Source organism: Solanum tuberosum, unplaced genomic scaffold (assembly GCF_000226075.1).
Source record: "Solanum tuberosum cultivar DM 1-3 516 R44 unplaced genomic scaffold, SolTub_3.0 scf00026, whole genome shotgun sequence".
In the NCBI taxonomy this organism is placed as follows: Eukaryota; Viridiplantae; Streptophyta; class Magnoliopsida; order Solanales; family Solanaceae; genus Solanum; species Solanum tuberosum.
Window position 1 is genome coordinate 2,486,121 of NW_006238952.1, and position 16,930 is coordinate 2,503,050.

Sequence of the window (16,930 nt, forward strand, 5' to 3'; positions counted from 1 at the left end):
AGACTACTGAAAATAATTTTTTTTTCTTTTTTTACCAACTTATATACAAAAATTAATAAAAAAGTTAAAAAATAATTTCTTTTGAAAAGGAAGTCTTCTTCCCCGCTCAATCTGCCATTCTCATCTACCATTTCCATAATCTTTTCTACACACACACCCCACCCCCTCCATTTATCTATTTCTCTCACCGTCTCCAATTCTTCTTCTGCTTTTTCCCTTTTTATTATTTTTTATGTAGATCTGCATATTCAATATTCCGGCAAAACTCTATTTATTCCGGTGAAATAACTATGAATTAATTTTTTCGGATAAAAGTTTGTTATTATTTGTTATAATTGTGATAAATAATTACAAATGGGAAGAAGATAAAGGCAATGAATAGAAGGTTTTGGTGCTATTAAAATGAAAAAAATAGGTATTTAGCTTGGGTGGATGGTGTATTGTCGACGTTGATGAAAGGAGTAAGATTCGATGGAGGAAATAAAAGATGTGAGTTGATCAACGGAGGAGAAGGAAGAGGTCGGATGATGGTTTGCTGGGCTGCCGATGCCCGCGTCGGCGCCGATAGAAGGGCGATGGAAGAGGGGATATGGGTTTTGAAGAAGAAGACGCGGGGTGGGGGAGGGCAATTCAAAAGAATAAATTTTATTTTCTTAAAAAAACATTTTGGATTATTTAAATAGATATTTTTAAAAAGTTGGATCCAATGCCACGTGTCATAATTTTATTGGTATGTTTATTATGTACAAGCGTTACAAATACACGCATCTTAATATTTTAACTGATTGTCATTTTATGTTAAATAGGTATATATTTCTTAAGGTCAAAGTGTTCAATAGGTACAAGTCTAACTTAAGGTGTCTAAGTGAAATATGCGGACAACTTTAAGGGGCTGCATGTGACTTAAACCTAAAACTATGCTAGTGTTTCATTACTTGCTAAAATTATTATTTTTTCTTATTATTTACCCTATATATTAAGCAAGGATCTTAACACCTTGAACTTTTTTAACCTATTATTTGATTCTTTTAGATCCAAATCGGTCCTCATCGTCTCACGTCTCATACACAATAAATAACGGACTCTATGCCCTTGTGTATATTAAATGCAAATAATATTTCAATGTAAAAAGAAAAGAATATGTGCTATACATAATGAAGTGAAAAAAATCCAACCACTTATAAACATATTGAAACTTGAGAGACGACGGAAATTTAGATAAGACACTAAAATTCTTTTTTGTGTCTAATATAAATGTGTTTATGCACATAATTTGGTTTAAAATCAGATAATTAGTGAAAAAGATATACAATACTATAAAAAAAAATATAGGAGCTGATAAGACCCCTGTTCACCCCACATGCTTAAAATATGTAATTTGATAATTTCATCATAATTTCAGTCTATTTGAATGCCTTATACAATAGTAGGAGCTCTAGAATCGCACACGTCATCATTGATATGTGTTTTATTTGAATTAACAAGACATTCCCAATAATTATATTTTTAAGTTACGGCATAATATTATAACTTAACTATAAGTAAAAACATAAATAATTTTAAAAATTAAAAATTTGCTGTTAAAGAACATTCCTATTGACCTTTTAAATTCTATCTATCACATAAATAAGAATAGAAAAAGTAATTGAACCCATGAGATAAAAAAATATACGGTAAAAAAATAATTTGATTGACTCTCTAAATTTTATATACGTGTCACATAAATTGAAAAAAGAAAGTAAAGTTATTTGTAATAATTTATATATTTGCAAATTACGTTAAAAAGTGTTATAAATTGTATTTCATAAATTGAAATAAAAAAATATAATATATTCTTGAACCAATTAGCACTGGCTTGGCTATCTAGATTCTAGTCCCTCTTAGAAGTTTGCGAGGCGAAGTGTATTTCCAAACCATGTCCTTTTTTTTTCTTGAAATAAAACAAAAAGGAAAATGCCCTAGAAAATAGCCTTCCCATTTATTACGTCATAAAGGAAAACGTCGCTCCAGTGAACTGCTCATCTTCCTCGCCGAACAAACCCTCTCTCGTCCTCCGTCACAGAAACGCTGAGACGAGACACAAATTTACAGTTCTACAGCTCCAAATCACAAGAAATTTCTTCGTTTTGTGTTTCAGAAACATTCCAAGTTCATTGCAGCAAGTGTTCCTAGTCGCGCCAACGCCTTTGGTCTGATTACAACAGGTATTTATCTTCATCGTAGCTGTTACCGTTACTGGTGCATTTATTTTGACCTTATAGTTGGTATTTCTCGCCTTGCTGCAACTACATTGCACTGGCTAACTTGGGAGATGATTCCTTTCCCGGTTCTACTAGATTAGTAAAAGCTAAAATCGTAGATTTGTTTGTTATTAAACTTTGGCATTTCCTTAGAGCTAAGAATTAGTCAAGCCTCTTAGAACCAAGAATTGGTTAAGTCTCCAGGCGTTGTCTATCTAAAGATTCGTATTGAGTTGGAACAGGGGTTAAATCGTACCTTGTTCATTTTGGATGTAAAGAAGGCCTAAGCATTTTTAGGGATAGTTTCACAATCTTACCAACTTTTCCTTTCTTACACTCTTTTAGTTTACTAATAAAATTACTATAGAACAGAAAGAAAACTAATACCATATCCTTCCTATGCAATTCTTTTCTCTCAACAACTTCAGTCTGCATCTTCGTTGAAGTCAGTGCCATAATTCTAAATTTTATGCTTGTCAACTAAAGAAAGTTATTAGATTCGCTAATATATTTAAATTTCTAACGGCAAGTTCAACTACATAAAATTAGCGATTAGTAGTGTGCTTTCTATCTTTTCTAGTTTGAAACCAAAGAAATCCGTTGATGTCCTTTCAACTCTTTAGCATTAGTCAATGGTGATGTTTGTTGCAAATTGAAACAACTAGAAAAGTTTCAATTGCTAAAGGTATTGTTGATTAAAATATTCCATTAGTTGTGACTTTTATGTGCACCAATCTATCCTTTCTCTGTTGCTTCATGTTGTTGATTTTTGTTTGTGTTTGTCTTCTTTTACTTCTTGGTTGTGCTACTTATTTTGATGGGATATGAGGTGGAGGAAATATTCATAAAGGAAAAACATGGAGTTTTATCCAATACAAATGTTGCGGAAAAAGAATTATGAGCTTCATATTAGTTTTCTTTTTTTATCTATAGAAATTCAGCTATTAGTTATTAGTTAATTAAAAGAATATAGAAAACGACAAATTGGTCATATTTTTAGTAATTTGATTTTGCAATAATTAAATTAAATAATTGTTGCAAAAAGTCAAAAAAAGAGGTGAGCATAATATTGTAAACCATAAGGTAGAGTGGTGTTATGAAGTCTAACCTGGAGGAGGTTTATGAAATTATTCCTATTTTATTGGAATAATCTAACTATAGGTCTAAAGTGAATACCATATAGTTCGGTTGTTAGGAGCACAATATTATGTGAGTTGAATGTATGTATTATGTGAATTTAGTGTTACTGGGCATTCAATTGCCGATATTACTTAAAGGAAATCTTGAAAATAACATTGAGAATGTTAAAGATGTCAAAAAAGGAAAGTAATTAGTTCAACAACTTCAATAAAACTGATCATGTTTACCTTGTGTGCACCCAAAGGGTGTGGGTTTCCCTTGTCATTAAAAAAAGAAAGTGGCAATACATGTAACTAACTAGAGGTATAAAGTCATCTTTTTTTTTCTTGAATCACATTAGGATAAAACATACGCGGTTATCTAAATATTAGGAGAAAATGTGCGTGCACATAACTGAAAAGTAAAACAAGCTATTTAGTTTGTTTCCTTTTCATTCGTAGTATATTATTCATATTATATATGTAAATAAAAAGGCTTCCATTTGGTGAAGTAAATAGCATTGATAACTGGCAAGAAGGCATGTGGTATGAGGATAAAGAACATTAAGGTGTAAAGTAACGCTTTCAGAATGAAGTGGATGTGCATTTTTGGTTTTGGCAGCAGGCTAAGGAACCTATACAGACAGAATGTTGGTTTTCTATGGTTTTATTTGGAAAAGAAAATTGTTTGTCCAGCTGGTTCTCTTGTATGCGCCTCTATTTTAGCAGCCCTCCGTTTACCTAAAAACCTGCATGTGGTCCTTTCTATTCATGCATTAATTTTTATATTCTTTGGTCTGGCTTTGGAATCTAGTTACTCATTTATCTCACGCGCTCTATTGCTCATACAGTGACACATGTCTATCAACTCAATCTTAATAATCAATAAGGAACCAAAAATTAAAATTAAAATAATACTTCAATCTCTACAGCTTTTACTAAATCCATATGCAACATACTTGCTTTGGATATAACTTATCAAGAAAAAGAAGAAGTGTTTATCTCAGTTCTCTTCTCTTTCAGATATTTCTATGATTTTGAACCTACCACAATTTCAACCCTTATCTCTACATAGATCTAGCTTTTGGAATTAAACAAACGTATTAAACACTTATTTTTTAGATAGGTAACAGTGATATTTATAGAACACTTTTTTTTGAGACAAGGGTAACTTTGTATTCACACCAAAAAATTCATCATCCCAAAAAATGATGAATAGGAAACTTACATCCCACCCATGGGTATACTTTACAAGTGTCCTTTAAAATCAACTAAATCTACTATATCCCCTACAAGATTCTGTTTATAGAACACTTTGAAGCGTCACATTAGTGTTATAGTGAAGGACACACTAAAGTGTAATAGAGGAAGAGAGGACTGCTTTGGCCTTTGCAGTTCGTAAAATCAGAAGTTTTTGTCCAAACTTTATGGCTACTAATTAGTATTTGATATTTGACATAGATGATTGTGATCATTGTGGAGAAATGATCTTAGTGCAAAAATGTGTTACTAGTTCTGAAGGCAATGAGATCTCAGAATCATCTAACATGAGCTATTTAACTGGTGGAAAGACTGAAACCAATCTTCCAAATCAATCAGAAGTTGTTCTATGTCAAGATTTAAATGGAAGATTAGACGGGGTTGGCTCCGCAGTTGTTTGTGATTATACTTGTCATAATGATGGACAATCTGGGGAGGTGTCACAACTTTGTACTAGAGACTCAGATGGGATCTCCGGTTTGAATGCTGATCCAGCTGCTATAACTGTGAGGGAGCTGCTATTAGTTCATTTTGTATATTTCACTGATTTTGAAGGTGTGCATCTGATGATTCCTTATTATAACTTTGTTGTCAACTTCAGAAAAGTGCTAAGCACGAAAGTGATATGACCTTGGAAGATATGTATAATGCTCGGTATAATTTTGACGAGGATGATGATGACAGTGACTGGGAACCATCAGAAAAGCAAATAGAAGTTCTGAAGTGGTTCTGTGTCAATTGTACAATGATCAATGTCGAGGATGTTGGCAATTGTGAAGTAAGTTGTTTATCTTTTTGGCTGTTTCTTTGTGCTCATTCAGCCTGCCCAGTCTCCTTCTGTTTTCTAAGCTAAATTAATTCTGAAGCTTTCACTTACTGTTGACATTATATATTCCATGGTTTATTAATAGAATACTGCCTATGCAGGTATGTGGAGAACACAGAGAATCTGGGATACTCAGTCATGGATTTTTTGCATCTCCATATCTGCCTTTAGAGGATGTCAACCAAGATGAGTTGCCTGTAACTGAAGATTCTGAAGGTTGGTAGTAATTTTGCATAACAGAATATTATATTTGCGATTTTGATTGATTAATAAATGACTTCCTCGTGTAATGAACGGTATCGTGTATAGTTGAAGTTTTATCCTGATATATGAAATACGCCCATACAAAAGAATTTGCAACTTTCGTAGCCTCTAGGACAGTTACAAAGAATATAGCTGTGGATGCCGTGAATTGATCATGTTAGCTGTGAAATAGTTTATCTGTGGAAGGCATAATGTTTTGGAAGTTGAAGTCCATTATATATCTGCTATCTTATGGTTGAGCCCTCACCTTTTGCGTCGTCTCCTACACAATGTTGTACCGCTGTTTGTTGGTTCCATTTGGTTCACCCCCTTTTCAGATAACCCATGGCAGCAAGAAAAAAGTCAAATATCTAGAAACGTAGAATGGAAGTACAAAATCTAAGAGTTAGCTTATATCATAATCTCATAGCCAGGAGTTATTGTTTCGAAATGCCTCTAGAATAATGTAGTTGGTTCACCCATGTATAACTAAGTTTGGTATTATCAATATATGATGACTCAGTAATTACTCCTGTTGCACTGGCTTAGTGCTAATATTTAGAGAAGTTCTTATTTACCAAACAAAAACTATGTATAATGTATATTCGTTGACTCAAAGCAAATACGTATCTAAATTTGAAAAAATATGTAGTCACGTGAAAGCCAAAGCCAAGGTTCATCGATAGTCAATTGAGGGGAATATGTGAAGGTAAGGAGTAAAAATCTTAGCACAACATAAACAAATGACATTTTATTTCTTATATCTGATAATTTTGGGTCACACAAATGTTTGGTGGATGAACAGTCGTAGGTCATTTATTGAATCGCAAAGTATAGTCCTTAGAAATGTGAGCAGACACATACTACTTCTAATTGCTCTTACTCATAGAACACATTCTTTCTTCTTTTCCTATGGTGCATGTCTATTGCCAGTTTTTACTATGTTTATTTGTGTATTGCGCTAAATGGTTTATGACCTTTCTCTTTTTATTTGTTTTGGCATAACTAGTATATTGATTTTTCTTCTACTGTAGATTCGTGCAAGCAAAGTTCTTTATCATCCTCCACTGCTGTAGGGTTTGACGAGAGGATGTTGCTTCACACAGAAGTATGGTATTTCTTCAATTTATTATCTTCTGTGTTAGTCTTTTATTGATTGTCCTTGTGCCTTCTCTAGTCGTAATAATGAATAAAATTAAAAAAAAAGAATTGAATTGTTCTTGCATTTTGTTTTGGATATTAGTTATTGAATGCCAGTTTCCTGTTATTGATGAAAATATTATTTATGGGTTCTCTTTTGATTGAAAAGGTTGTAATGAAGTCTCATCCACATCCTGAGAGACCAGATCGTCTTCGATCCATTGCAGCTAGCCTTGCAACAGCAGGTTTTCTTCAATTCTCTTTATCTCCGGGCCTTAGAGAACATTGCAGTGGTATAGCCTAGTATTGTGATATGGGCATCCACACTTTATGTGAAGTTGTAGAAGATTTAAGTGGTTTATACTGTCTAAAATCTATGATGTCTGTTCGTTGAAAAATGATTGTCTAATCTTTCGTGTTTTCTTGACATGTTAAGGTATATTCCCAGGGAAGTGCTATCCCATTCCTGCAAGAGAAATCACAAGGGAAGAACTCCAGATGGTGAGTTGCTCTCAAATTTTAGTTGTTTAGTGGATTATTGGGTGTGCTATGTGCTGTATACAGCATTACTTGAAATTTTGTACTAGTGTCTTCCCTGAGACCCATAGGTAATGCAATCAGAGAAGATGCTAGACATTTGCACACATATTTTCTCAAATTTTCTAGATGCTGCTATTCAGAGGTGACTAGCTGATTATCTTCTTTTTTTTTCAATTCTAAAGGTTGGTTATGTGTCCTATCTACCTTTAACCGACAAAAAATAGTGTCCTATCTTCCTTTAAGTGAAGGAAAGCCAAGATATCTATGATAAAATTATGGTTTATTTGATCATTAAGGACTCCTAAAACTCAGGTTTCCTTCCACAGTGATGGCCAACTATTTTTACTAGTATTATATACAAAAAGACAGAGGAGGTGATATCCTTCACTTCTAGAATTTTTTTTAGATTTCTTATGTATTAATTCTTATATATTTGGACCTTTAGGTACACTCCGAGGAAAATATTGAAGCCGTTGATAACACCAAGCGTATGCATGCCAGGTTTGAGAATATTGATTATTTACTTTCCATTTTTTTCGATCAGGTATCATTTGCTTTTCATTCTTATTGGTTTTGGTTCTGTTTAAGGACATTATTGTACTGGGACTACCCACGTGTAATAGAAAACCTTAGTATTTATCTTGATCAAGAGCTTTTTAAAATGGCAGTTATTTCACACCTGATACATATGCAAATGAACATTCAGCATGTGCTGCCAGGCTTGCAGCAGGTTTATGTGCTGACCTTGCTTCAGCAATTTACTCTGGACGTGTCAAAAATGGTTTTGCTCTGGTAAGAATTTGCATTTGATTATGCATTCCATATAAGAAGGAAAAACCACCCTGATATTTTCTTCTTAAATGTTGAGTCAGGTTCGTCCTCCTGGCCACCATGCTGGTGTGAAACAGGCCATGGGCTTCTGTCTCCACAACAATGCAGCAATTGCTGCATCAGCAGCTCAGGCGGCTGGTGCAAAGAAGGTGTTAATAGTTGATTGGGTATTTACCAGCGCTCTATGTTTATCCTTGATTGCTTGATAGTTCTGTTATCATGGGATATTTAACTCATGTAATACATGAGAAATGCAAAAGTTGTGACCTAATTTGTGATTTCTTTTCTCACACCTTGTAGGATGTGCATCATGGGAATGGCACACAAGAAATATTTGAGAGAAGCAAATCAGTAAGCAATGAATTGCTAAACTAAGTGTTGCGTTATGATCAATCTTTCTGCAGAACACTTAGATGGATCTTCATATTATAAGGGAAATCCTGGTCTCATAATTATTAAAAAAAGAAGAAGGGGGAACTCCCGGCCTTGCCTTTTGTACCATCTCATGTTTATTTCTGATTTAGGATATGTTTATGTTGCAGTATATAACTGTAGAGTTAAACAAACTCTACTGAAGATCCCCTTACTTTCCTTTGATACCGTCTTTGTCCTAGTTATGTACATATTTTGATTAGAAAAATAGGCTAATAAATTTATCTTTATATTCTTAACAAAAGCAAAAACGACGACAAAGGCGGAGATAAGAATTTGTATAGGCTACCTAAGGCCGGAGAGATGAGTGCTCGAGACCTAGACCAAATGAAGTGCGTCTAAGACTAGGAAGACAGCGTATTGGTTGAAGAGGCATCCATTAGACGGATCCATAAAATTTTGAATGAAGACGGGGATAGAGACATTGTGCCAGGTGGTTTAGAGCACTCTGAGAGTCGGTGGTACTACGAGTATTGCTGATGTATAAAGGTTGAGGTTAAGGGTGCTATTTATAGGATGAGTAGGCTAAGAGAGGCTGGGTCAAGGCGAGATCCCGATGGAATTTTGGAAGTGCACAGGCAGAGCGAGTTCATACCGTTAAGCCACACTATGAAAGTTTGGGTGAAAGTGGTGGAGATGAGGGTAAGGAGTGCGTTTATTTCCAAAAACCAGTTCGGACTCATGCCGGGGCGGTTTACTACAGAGTCATTCACCATGTGAGTCTAATTGGTAGATCAGTACAGCTAGGAAGATTTGGAGGTTGCGGATTAGGGTTGACGATTAGTAGGCAGTGAAGTGTTGTCTTGCTTGCTTGCTAGCTAGATAGGCTTGTGGGAAGTTTGGCACATTGTACCTGTTACTGTTACTTCTTTCATACAGGATTAGCAGTATACCCAAGGGTCTTTCAGAAACAAATTCTCTACTTCCACGAGGTACAAATATGGTCTGCGTACGCTCTACCCTTCCCAGTGCCCACATGTGGGATTTTATAGGGTACATTGTTGTTGCCGCATTTTTTTTTTAACGAAAGGGGTAATTGAAGTATTGAAAATCCTGCATAGTTAAATGATAAGTGAAACATATATATCATGGTTTGTATTTGAATTATAAAAGTTAATATGAATTTACTTGGGAGAATTGTATTTCCAAACAATTTGACACATCCTAAAATGAGATTGTTTATCACATTACGTGTATACGTGGATCACGGAGTGTGTTATAATGAATTCCCCGAACACGGCTCATTTGTTGTTTGGTTGGGAGAAGTTCTTTACAACTGAATGTTGTGGTTCTATTACTGAGCAGGTTTTGTATATATCATTGCACAGACATGAGGGTGGAAGATTCTACCCTGGTACAGGAGCTGCAGATGAGGTACTCATTTATTATTAAACTAACCTTTACTGGTGGTTTGGTTAGGTTGAGATTTAATTCATTTTTGTCTATGTAAAGGGCGTCCACAAATCACGATTTTCATGAATTCTGTTTCTAATTACATTCATTTGAGATGCATTGGGATGTCATAGTTTATTTTCCTTTTCCACAGGTTGGTTCTATGGGTGCAGAAGGGTACTGTGTGAATATTCCTTGGAGCCGTGGGGGAGTGAGTGACAATGACTACATTTTTGCATTTGAGCAAGTCGTGCTTCCCATAGGTAGGTATTTTATTTCTCTGTGAAGAACTTAAAAAAGAAACAAAGCTTTACTAAAATGAAGCAGTGAATAAACTTGTACAAAAATAAAGTGAGGATACTTGGAAGCAGTGATTAAGTGGAGATCTTAGCTGCAGTTATATATATCTCTTGCATATGCCAAAGTAATATCTGCCTGATTGCAGAGGAATGTAGGCATGTTCTGCTCCTTTTTCAATAGTTTATGACTGGGATGCCAAAAGCTAAGTCCTTACAGAAAATGGACACCAAGAAAGAACAATGAACTTGTGCAGAATGCCTTTAGTTTTCCTTCGTTTCAAAATAAAATATTGGAACTTATTCATAAATGAAACCCATGCACATTTTTCATCACAATTGGATATGAATGTAATATGTACCTTGGTGAGATTGTCCCAATATATTTCTAGTGTGAGGATCACCGCGAATTTACTAGGTTTATATTGGTTGTCAACGTACTGAAATCTTTCTCCCTTGTTTGGGTTTGAGACCGGAAATGTGATTAAAGCTCACATAGGCAGGAGGATGAATAAACTAGATTTGTGAGGAATGTTACATGAAAATGGCAACACTATGCATTTTCTCAGCTAAAATAAGAACTTTTGAAGGTCTGGAAAGACCCAATCATGTGATGCAAACCTCACTTTTATTATTGTACTTTTGGTGTAAGAGAGGAAATACTATGCTGCATTGGTGGTTAGATTGTTGGTGGCTTAGCAATATACGTATTGTACCTATTAAATACCATCTTGGTGTATATTAGTAAAACTATTTATCAAATTCTAGACCTTCTGTTTGTTCATCAAATTCTTTTCTTATATTGCTCAACAGCGCTATGTGCATTATGCATGTAAAGCTTGTTTCTTAGTGGTTGATTATTCTTACCTCTCCTTGAAATTATCTAGTTCTCTTTAGAAAGTAGGAAAAAACAAGAGTGACCTCATCAACTTCTCTGTTTCCACGTTGTTGCAGCTTTGGACTTTAATCCAGACTTAACTATCATTTCGGCAGGATTTGATGCTGCTAGGGGTGATCCCCTTGGCTGCTGTGATGTAAGGATTTTTCTAGTGTCAACTAGTTTAATAATGTACTCATTTTTACATCATATATGTTGCCTATGCTACTTTGTGTTACCTTTTGGATCGTCTTTGCAGGTAACTCCTGCTGGTTATGCATCAATGACTCAGATATTGAGTGCATTGTCAGGTGGAAAATTGCTTGTTATTCTGGAAGGCGGGTTTGTATCTTCTCTTTGTTCCTTCGTCTTGGCTCTTAAATTAAAGAGAACTGGAAGTTTATATGTTTGCTTGTGTTTGAATGGCTACGTTTTGCAGCTACAATCTTCGCTCAATTTCATCATCAGCTACAGCAGTGATTAAGGTAACTCTAATTTACGCAGAGTGAATGGATGGTGGACTAGGATGAACTGATGAAAAGGGCATGTAAAATAACTTAATGTTGGAAGAAAAAAAAGAACTTAAGTGTCTCCTTTCAAAACTTAGAGTTGGAAATAAGGCAAAAGAACGTGCAGTATCAGGGGAGTGTTTTTATCAGCATGTAAACCTCCAGTTTCAAGTACATGGGAGATTACAGATTCAAGTAAAACAACCAAGACAGATTTTATTCCCCTAGTCCTACCTCACTTCTATCATAACTATCACTACTAAGTCCAGTGTGATGAATTTTTCAACTGCTGCCACTTATGCTTGCCTATTGCAATGGGTATAGGCTCTTGGTCTGCACTAGTGTCTTGATATTAATGGTCATCTTTTTTAGTAGCTTTGACCTATTTCTTGTTTTGCTTTTCCTAACAAATTGCTCTCTGCATCAAAAGCATATTTGAAATCCTGGCTGAGTAATGTAGAACAAGCTCGGGCCCATTATCCACCGAGTTTAGAAGGCTGTGATTGGTCCAAAGGGAGGGTCACAGACAGATTTCTCGGTTATCAAAAAAAAAAAATGTAGAACAAACTTTTTTAGTTCTCAAAAGTCTTATTGCTGTACATATTCACACCTTCTTGGTGCAATTACTGAATTTTCAAGTAGTTGTCAAAAATAAAAGCTTACTCATTTCTCTACTAGGGGGATTATCCACCCAGTATCTTTTTCAGTTCGTTTTGGTTGCAGATAACCTGTTACATTATTATTATGACTAGAACAGATTCAATGGTGGTGACGTGGAAACTGCTGAACGTTTTTGTTCCCTAGTTTTATCCTTCAAACTCCTGGGGTATGCAGAAGTTTGAGTGTTTTTTCTGATGTTGTGTGATGTTGTCCTTTCTTTTCTAGGTCTTGCTTGGTGAAAGTCCAACGATTGACATAGAAAATACTGTACCTTCCAAAGCTGGACTGCGAAGTGTTTTGGATGTTCTAAAGATTCAGATGAACTTCTGGCCTACACTGGAGGCGAACTTCACTAAATTGCATTCGGAGTGGGGATCCTATGCTTTTCAGGATACAAGTGAGTTTCTTGAATTTTCTTTGGGGCGTATACATGAGGTCCCTATTTTATCTTTTTGCCTCTAATTTGAATGATAATGGTTAGCTCTCTCTTTTAACCTTGTGGATTTTCTCAAATTGGTCCTGTCAATTCATGTTAACTATTTGACTAAGTGTGCAACTAGTCAAAAGTTTCAGCTAACTTTTGAGAAATATACAATGATTCTAAGACCTTACCTAAAAAGTGATATTCTATGGCTGAAATGAAGCTGGCGTCTTGTACACTATTGTCACCCTGCAGGCCAAGTGAGGTAAAAATTGATCTAACTATGAAGATGACTGACCATTTAACATCTGAAATATTTTGAACTTTGATGATGATAAAAGATCAAATTCAACCCCAAATTGAGTTCCCTGCACCTGGGCAGTGAAAAGATGATCCAGTAGATCAGCTTCAGCCCTCTTGCTTTATGCATGTTAGCTGATGATTTTTTTATGCTCGGACAATGTATCTGCTGAAAATTGATCTTCTCGTCTAGGAAGTGGGTACATCAGTCTGGGTGTGGGGAATAGGTCATTTCTTGTAATAATGGATTCGAGGACAGTTAACTTTTTTTATAAAGAATCCTTTAGACACAAAATTCTGCATTGGTGTTGTGGAGGATTGGACTTCTAGTGTATTGAACTATATCCTTGCTGGTAATGCAGGAGAACAGAGTAAAAAAAGACGCAGGACTGGTTTACCAATATGGTGGAGATGGGGACGAAAGAGGCTGTTGTATCGCATACTGTCCAAGCAGCTGCGTGCAAAGTCCTCTTGTAATTTTTCTTGTTGATGTTGATTCTCGTTGTAAGCTACAGGCATTAGGTCTAGACTGTGTTGTTGTTTTGTAAGCCTGCCCTACTGTTTCTTTTTTTCTTGTTTTGTTTAGTCATTGTACCTCTTAACTAAATCTCTCCCTTGACGTACTCGGATAGTTGTTATTTTGCAGTGTTCTATTTCTAATCCATCAACGTGCGTATGAGTGATTATGGTTTAATAGAACCTGCAGCAATCAAATAACAACAAACATATCAGTGTAATCTCAGAAGTGGGGTATGGGAATGGTAGGATGAACAAATACCGTAGCTGTATCTGACCTTACCCCCTACCTTTATGGAGTTAGAGAGTGATAGACCCTCTGTTTGAAATAAAAGTAATCGATGTGGAATTGTAAGAAAATAAGACAGTGAATTAACAAAATACAAAACCGAAGCAGCCATTTAGTGGTACAGATTGAAAGAACTTGCCTTGTTGGATGTCTTGTGTCCCTTCATGTAATTGTCAACAATTGGAGTCGTTGCCATTGCTGTTGGTGGAATTGAAATGTAGAAATAAAATAGGATGTCCAATTTTATAATGCAATAGAGCTAAAGGTGACAAATATCTTCAGGACCCTCTACCCCGACCCCTGAACTAAAAAGCAACCCTCACATGCTAAACGCCGTCGGTCCATATGCTATTTTAACCTAGTCTTAAAATCTCAATTATTGGGATTTGAGTAGTATTAATTTTCTACTTTTAGGGAAATAAAATCTAATATCTGGGATAATAGAAAAGTAACACTTCAAATTTAACTTTAAAAATTACGTATTTTGTAACAGTCCGAAAAAAAAAATGTATTATAGATTTCCAAGAGAAGGTTCCCCTCTCTTCTTTTTCTCCACAGAACCTTCATTTGTTCTTTTCCCCACAATCATGTGCCACTGTTCCCTATTGGTGGATTTTGCGTTCAGGACACTTCCTCTATTCTTCCCTGCTAAAGAGTCCTCCAAACTGGAAAGAAAAATCACAAAATTGCTTTGGCTTTTCTATAAGTGGGTTAAATTAGCTTATAAATATCTTTTGATTTATAAATCAAATTGTATAATTTTGAAGGATTCTGAGCACTTTTGTATTATTTTGTTCTTAATAATTTTATAATCTTAGAAACTCTTTTTAAATAGTATAACTTTTAACTACTTTTATGTTTTATTGGACACATAATTTTAAAATAAAATGAAAACTTTTGAAACTTGTGTTCATCATCGATTCATCACCATTCTACAAAATACATAATTGCTTCTATGTATAAAAAAGATACTAGTAATACTTATACTTTTCGACCCTTAATATTTATTACCTTTATGTAAAAGAATTGATGAGCAATTGAGCATCCCTTAAAACATTCAAACTCTAATATTTACAAATTTCTCAATAAGAAAGAAAACAATTGGGAGAATTTTGATACTTAAAAACAACCCATGAGCCTTTCAAAATTCAGTTTTCAGAGAAAGCTCAAAAGCATTTATGATATACTAACTCTATTGAAATTTAGAAAGAAGAAAATCCAGTTATGTGTGGACCATTCATTTACTGGTGCATGGGTGGTGGCGGTGGCGGTATAGGATATGCAAGTGGAAGTACATAAGGAGGATGGTGTCCATGAGGAAGCATAACCGGTGTTCCGACTGCTGAGGCAAGGTGGCTTGGCGGTGCAGCGACGGGGTGACCCATCGGAGCACCGTACATGCCCATACTATGCATATTGGGTTGGGTTCTGTGCTTGACTGAGGGTCCAAGAGCAGCTGGATTTGATGGATTCGGATTCACCTGTTGGCCTGTAATTGGAGCTTGATGAGTTGAAACGTCTCCTCCATTATTGATACTTGTAATGTCGTGAATACTTGACCTTCTTCTATCTCTATTCATGGAATTCAAACGAATAAAGTATTTCTGGGCATGACTAGCTACTTGTGTTGGTGTTCGAGATATAACAAAATTCCTTGAAATACTTCTCCAATCTCCTTTCCCAAATTTGTCTAAACCTAGCAAAAACAACCTGTAAATCAAAATTAGGCAAAATTAGGTTTCATTTACCATTAGATTTAAACTTTGTTTCGCCTTAAAAATTGAGTATTATTACCTATGTTCTTCTTCAGTCCACGGTATGCCTTTTCGTCTCTCTTGTTCAGACCTAGAATTCCCTTTTCCACCATGCCCAATCGGGTCATGGGTCGTACCTGAAAATCCATTTGAATAACCACAATTGGAGCGCCGTCCGTCCACTGACCCAGGATATCCTAGATTAACTTCTTTAGTTGAAGAGGAAGAAGCTTCTTCTCCTTTGTAATTGGGTATTGGAACTTGGCCTGCTTCAATGGCTGCAACATCTTCCAAAAGTAGCTGGTAATGTTCCTTAAGCTCATCAATGGTCTTTGTGGGGACCATAGAAGCAAACTGCTCCCATTGCTGTTCAGAATCTTCAACCCAGTGCAGAGCAATGGCATTCTCAAAAGCTTTTTCTTCTTCTCTGCTCCACACTACTGAAGATGAATCTGAAGGTGACATTTCTAAATTTCTTCTTGTTTTATTTTTTTCGTTCAATTTGGGGAAAATTGCATCTAATAATATTTCTCTTTTTCAGTTTGAAAGAAAGAAAATAATAATAGTAGGGAAGAAAAGAAAGTGGGGGTATCAAATGTATTAATGGAGAAGGACCACTTGTGAGGTTGAAGGGATGGTCTGATTTGTCACCTTCATACAAAGTCATGCAAACAAAATTACAAAAAGTGAAAAGCCAATTGTAATTCAAGAATAATTTTTCACTTTAGTTAAGAGTCGATATAAAGTAGAGATTTTATATAGGGGATTATTAAGGATAAAAGTAAAACTATAAACATTCTAGGTCCAATGAATGAAAATATTTTAAAGATACCGGGAATTAATTTGATCAATCTAAATTAAATTAATATCTGAAAATTAAAATTTCAAGTAATTTGACAGAAAAAAATGAAACGTGATGAATTTTGAAACGGAATGAGTATCGAATAATCTAAATATTATATATTAAAAAAAGAAAATGAATATAATAATGGGGGTCTTATACACATTGAAATTAATCTCCATATATATATACATAAGCTGACAAAAAGGTGGGCAAAAGAACAAACAGAAAAGGGAAAAGAAAGAAAATAAGGAAAGGTAGTGTAGAAAATTACCAACTTTTATACAGCAGTAAAATCTTTCCTAGTTAGTAGAATGGAAACTATGGAATAAACAATGATTAAAAGGGTGGAATAATAAATAAAGAAACATGAAAGTTTAAAAAATGGTATCTATTTCATCATTAAAATGAAAAAAAAAAAAAGTGGCATCTTAGTAGTAGCAAT

General features: G+C 35.0%; 2 protein-coding genes across 4 annotated transcripts; one reads left to right on the forward strand and one right to left on the reverse strand.

The window, feature by feature from the left end:
- The first annotated feature begins 1,913 nt into the window (after positions 1-1,913).
- Positions 1,914-13,749, forward strand: LOC102603454 (histone deacetylase 15). 3 transcript variants are annotated; one of them, XM_006341572.2, is made up of 18 exons: positions 1,914-2,204; positions 4,820-5,124; positions 5,220-5,396; positions 5,546-5,660; positions 6,722-6,795; positions 6,997-7,072; positions 7,264-7,328; positions 7,813-7,868; positions 8,036-8,159; positions 8,240-8,365; positions 8,499-8,549; positions 9,936-10,004; positions 10,177-10,285; positions 11,273-11,352; positions 11,455-11,537; positions 11,635-11,680; positions 12,590-12,761; positions 13,448-13,749. In XM_006341572.2, the coding sequence occupies exons 2-18, from the start codon at positions 4,843-4,845 to the stop codon at positions 13,573-13,575; spliced, it is 1,833 nt and encodes a 610-aa protein (XP_006341634.1). In that variant the 5' UTR covers positions 1,914-2,204; positions 4,820-4,842; the 3' UTR covers positions 13,576-13,749. The 3 variants fall into 3 exon arrangements, with proteins under 3 accessions (XP_006341634.1, XP_006341635.1, XP_006341636.1); XM_006341573.2 differs by having other exon boundaries at positions 4,872-5,124; XM_006341574.2 differs by lacking the exon at positions 4,820-5,124 and having other exon boundaries at positions 1,917-2,204.
- Positions 13,750-14,871: 1,122 nt separating this feature from the next.
- Positions 14,872-16,423, reverse strand: LOC102604472 (transcription factor DIVARICATA). The gene is made up of 2 exons (XM_006341575.2): positions 15,685-16,423; positions 14,872-15,600 (listed from the first exon to the last, which is right to left on the reverse strand). The coding sequence occupies exons 1-2, from the start codon at positions 16,107-16,109 to the stop codon at positions 15,132-15,134; spliced, it is 894 nt and encodes a 297-aa protein (XP_006341637.1). The 5' UTR covers positions 16,110-16,423; the 3' UTR covers positions 14,872-15,131.
- Positions 16,424-16,930: the final 507 nt, after the last annotated feature.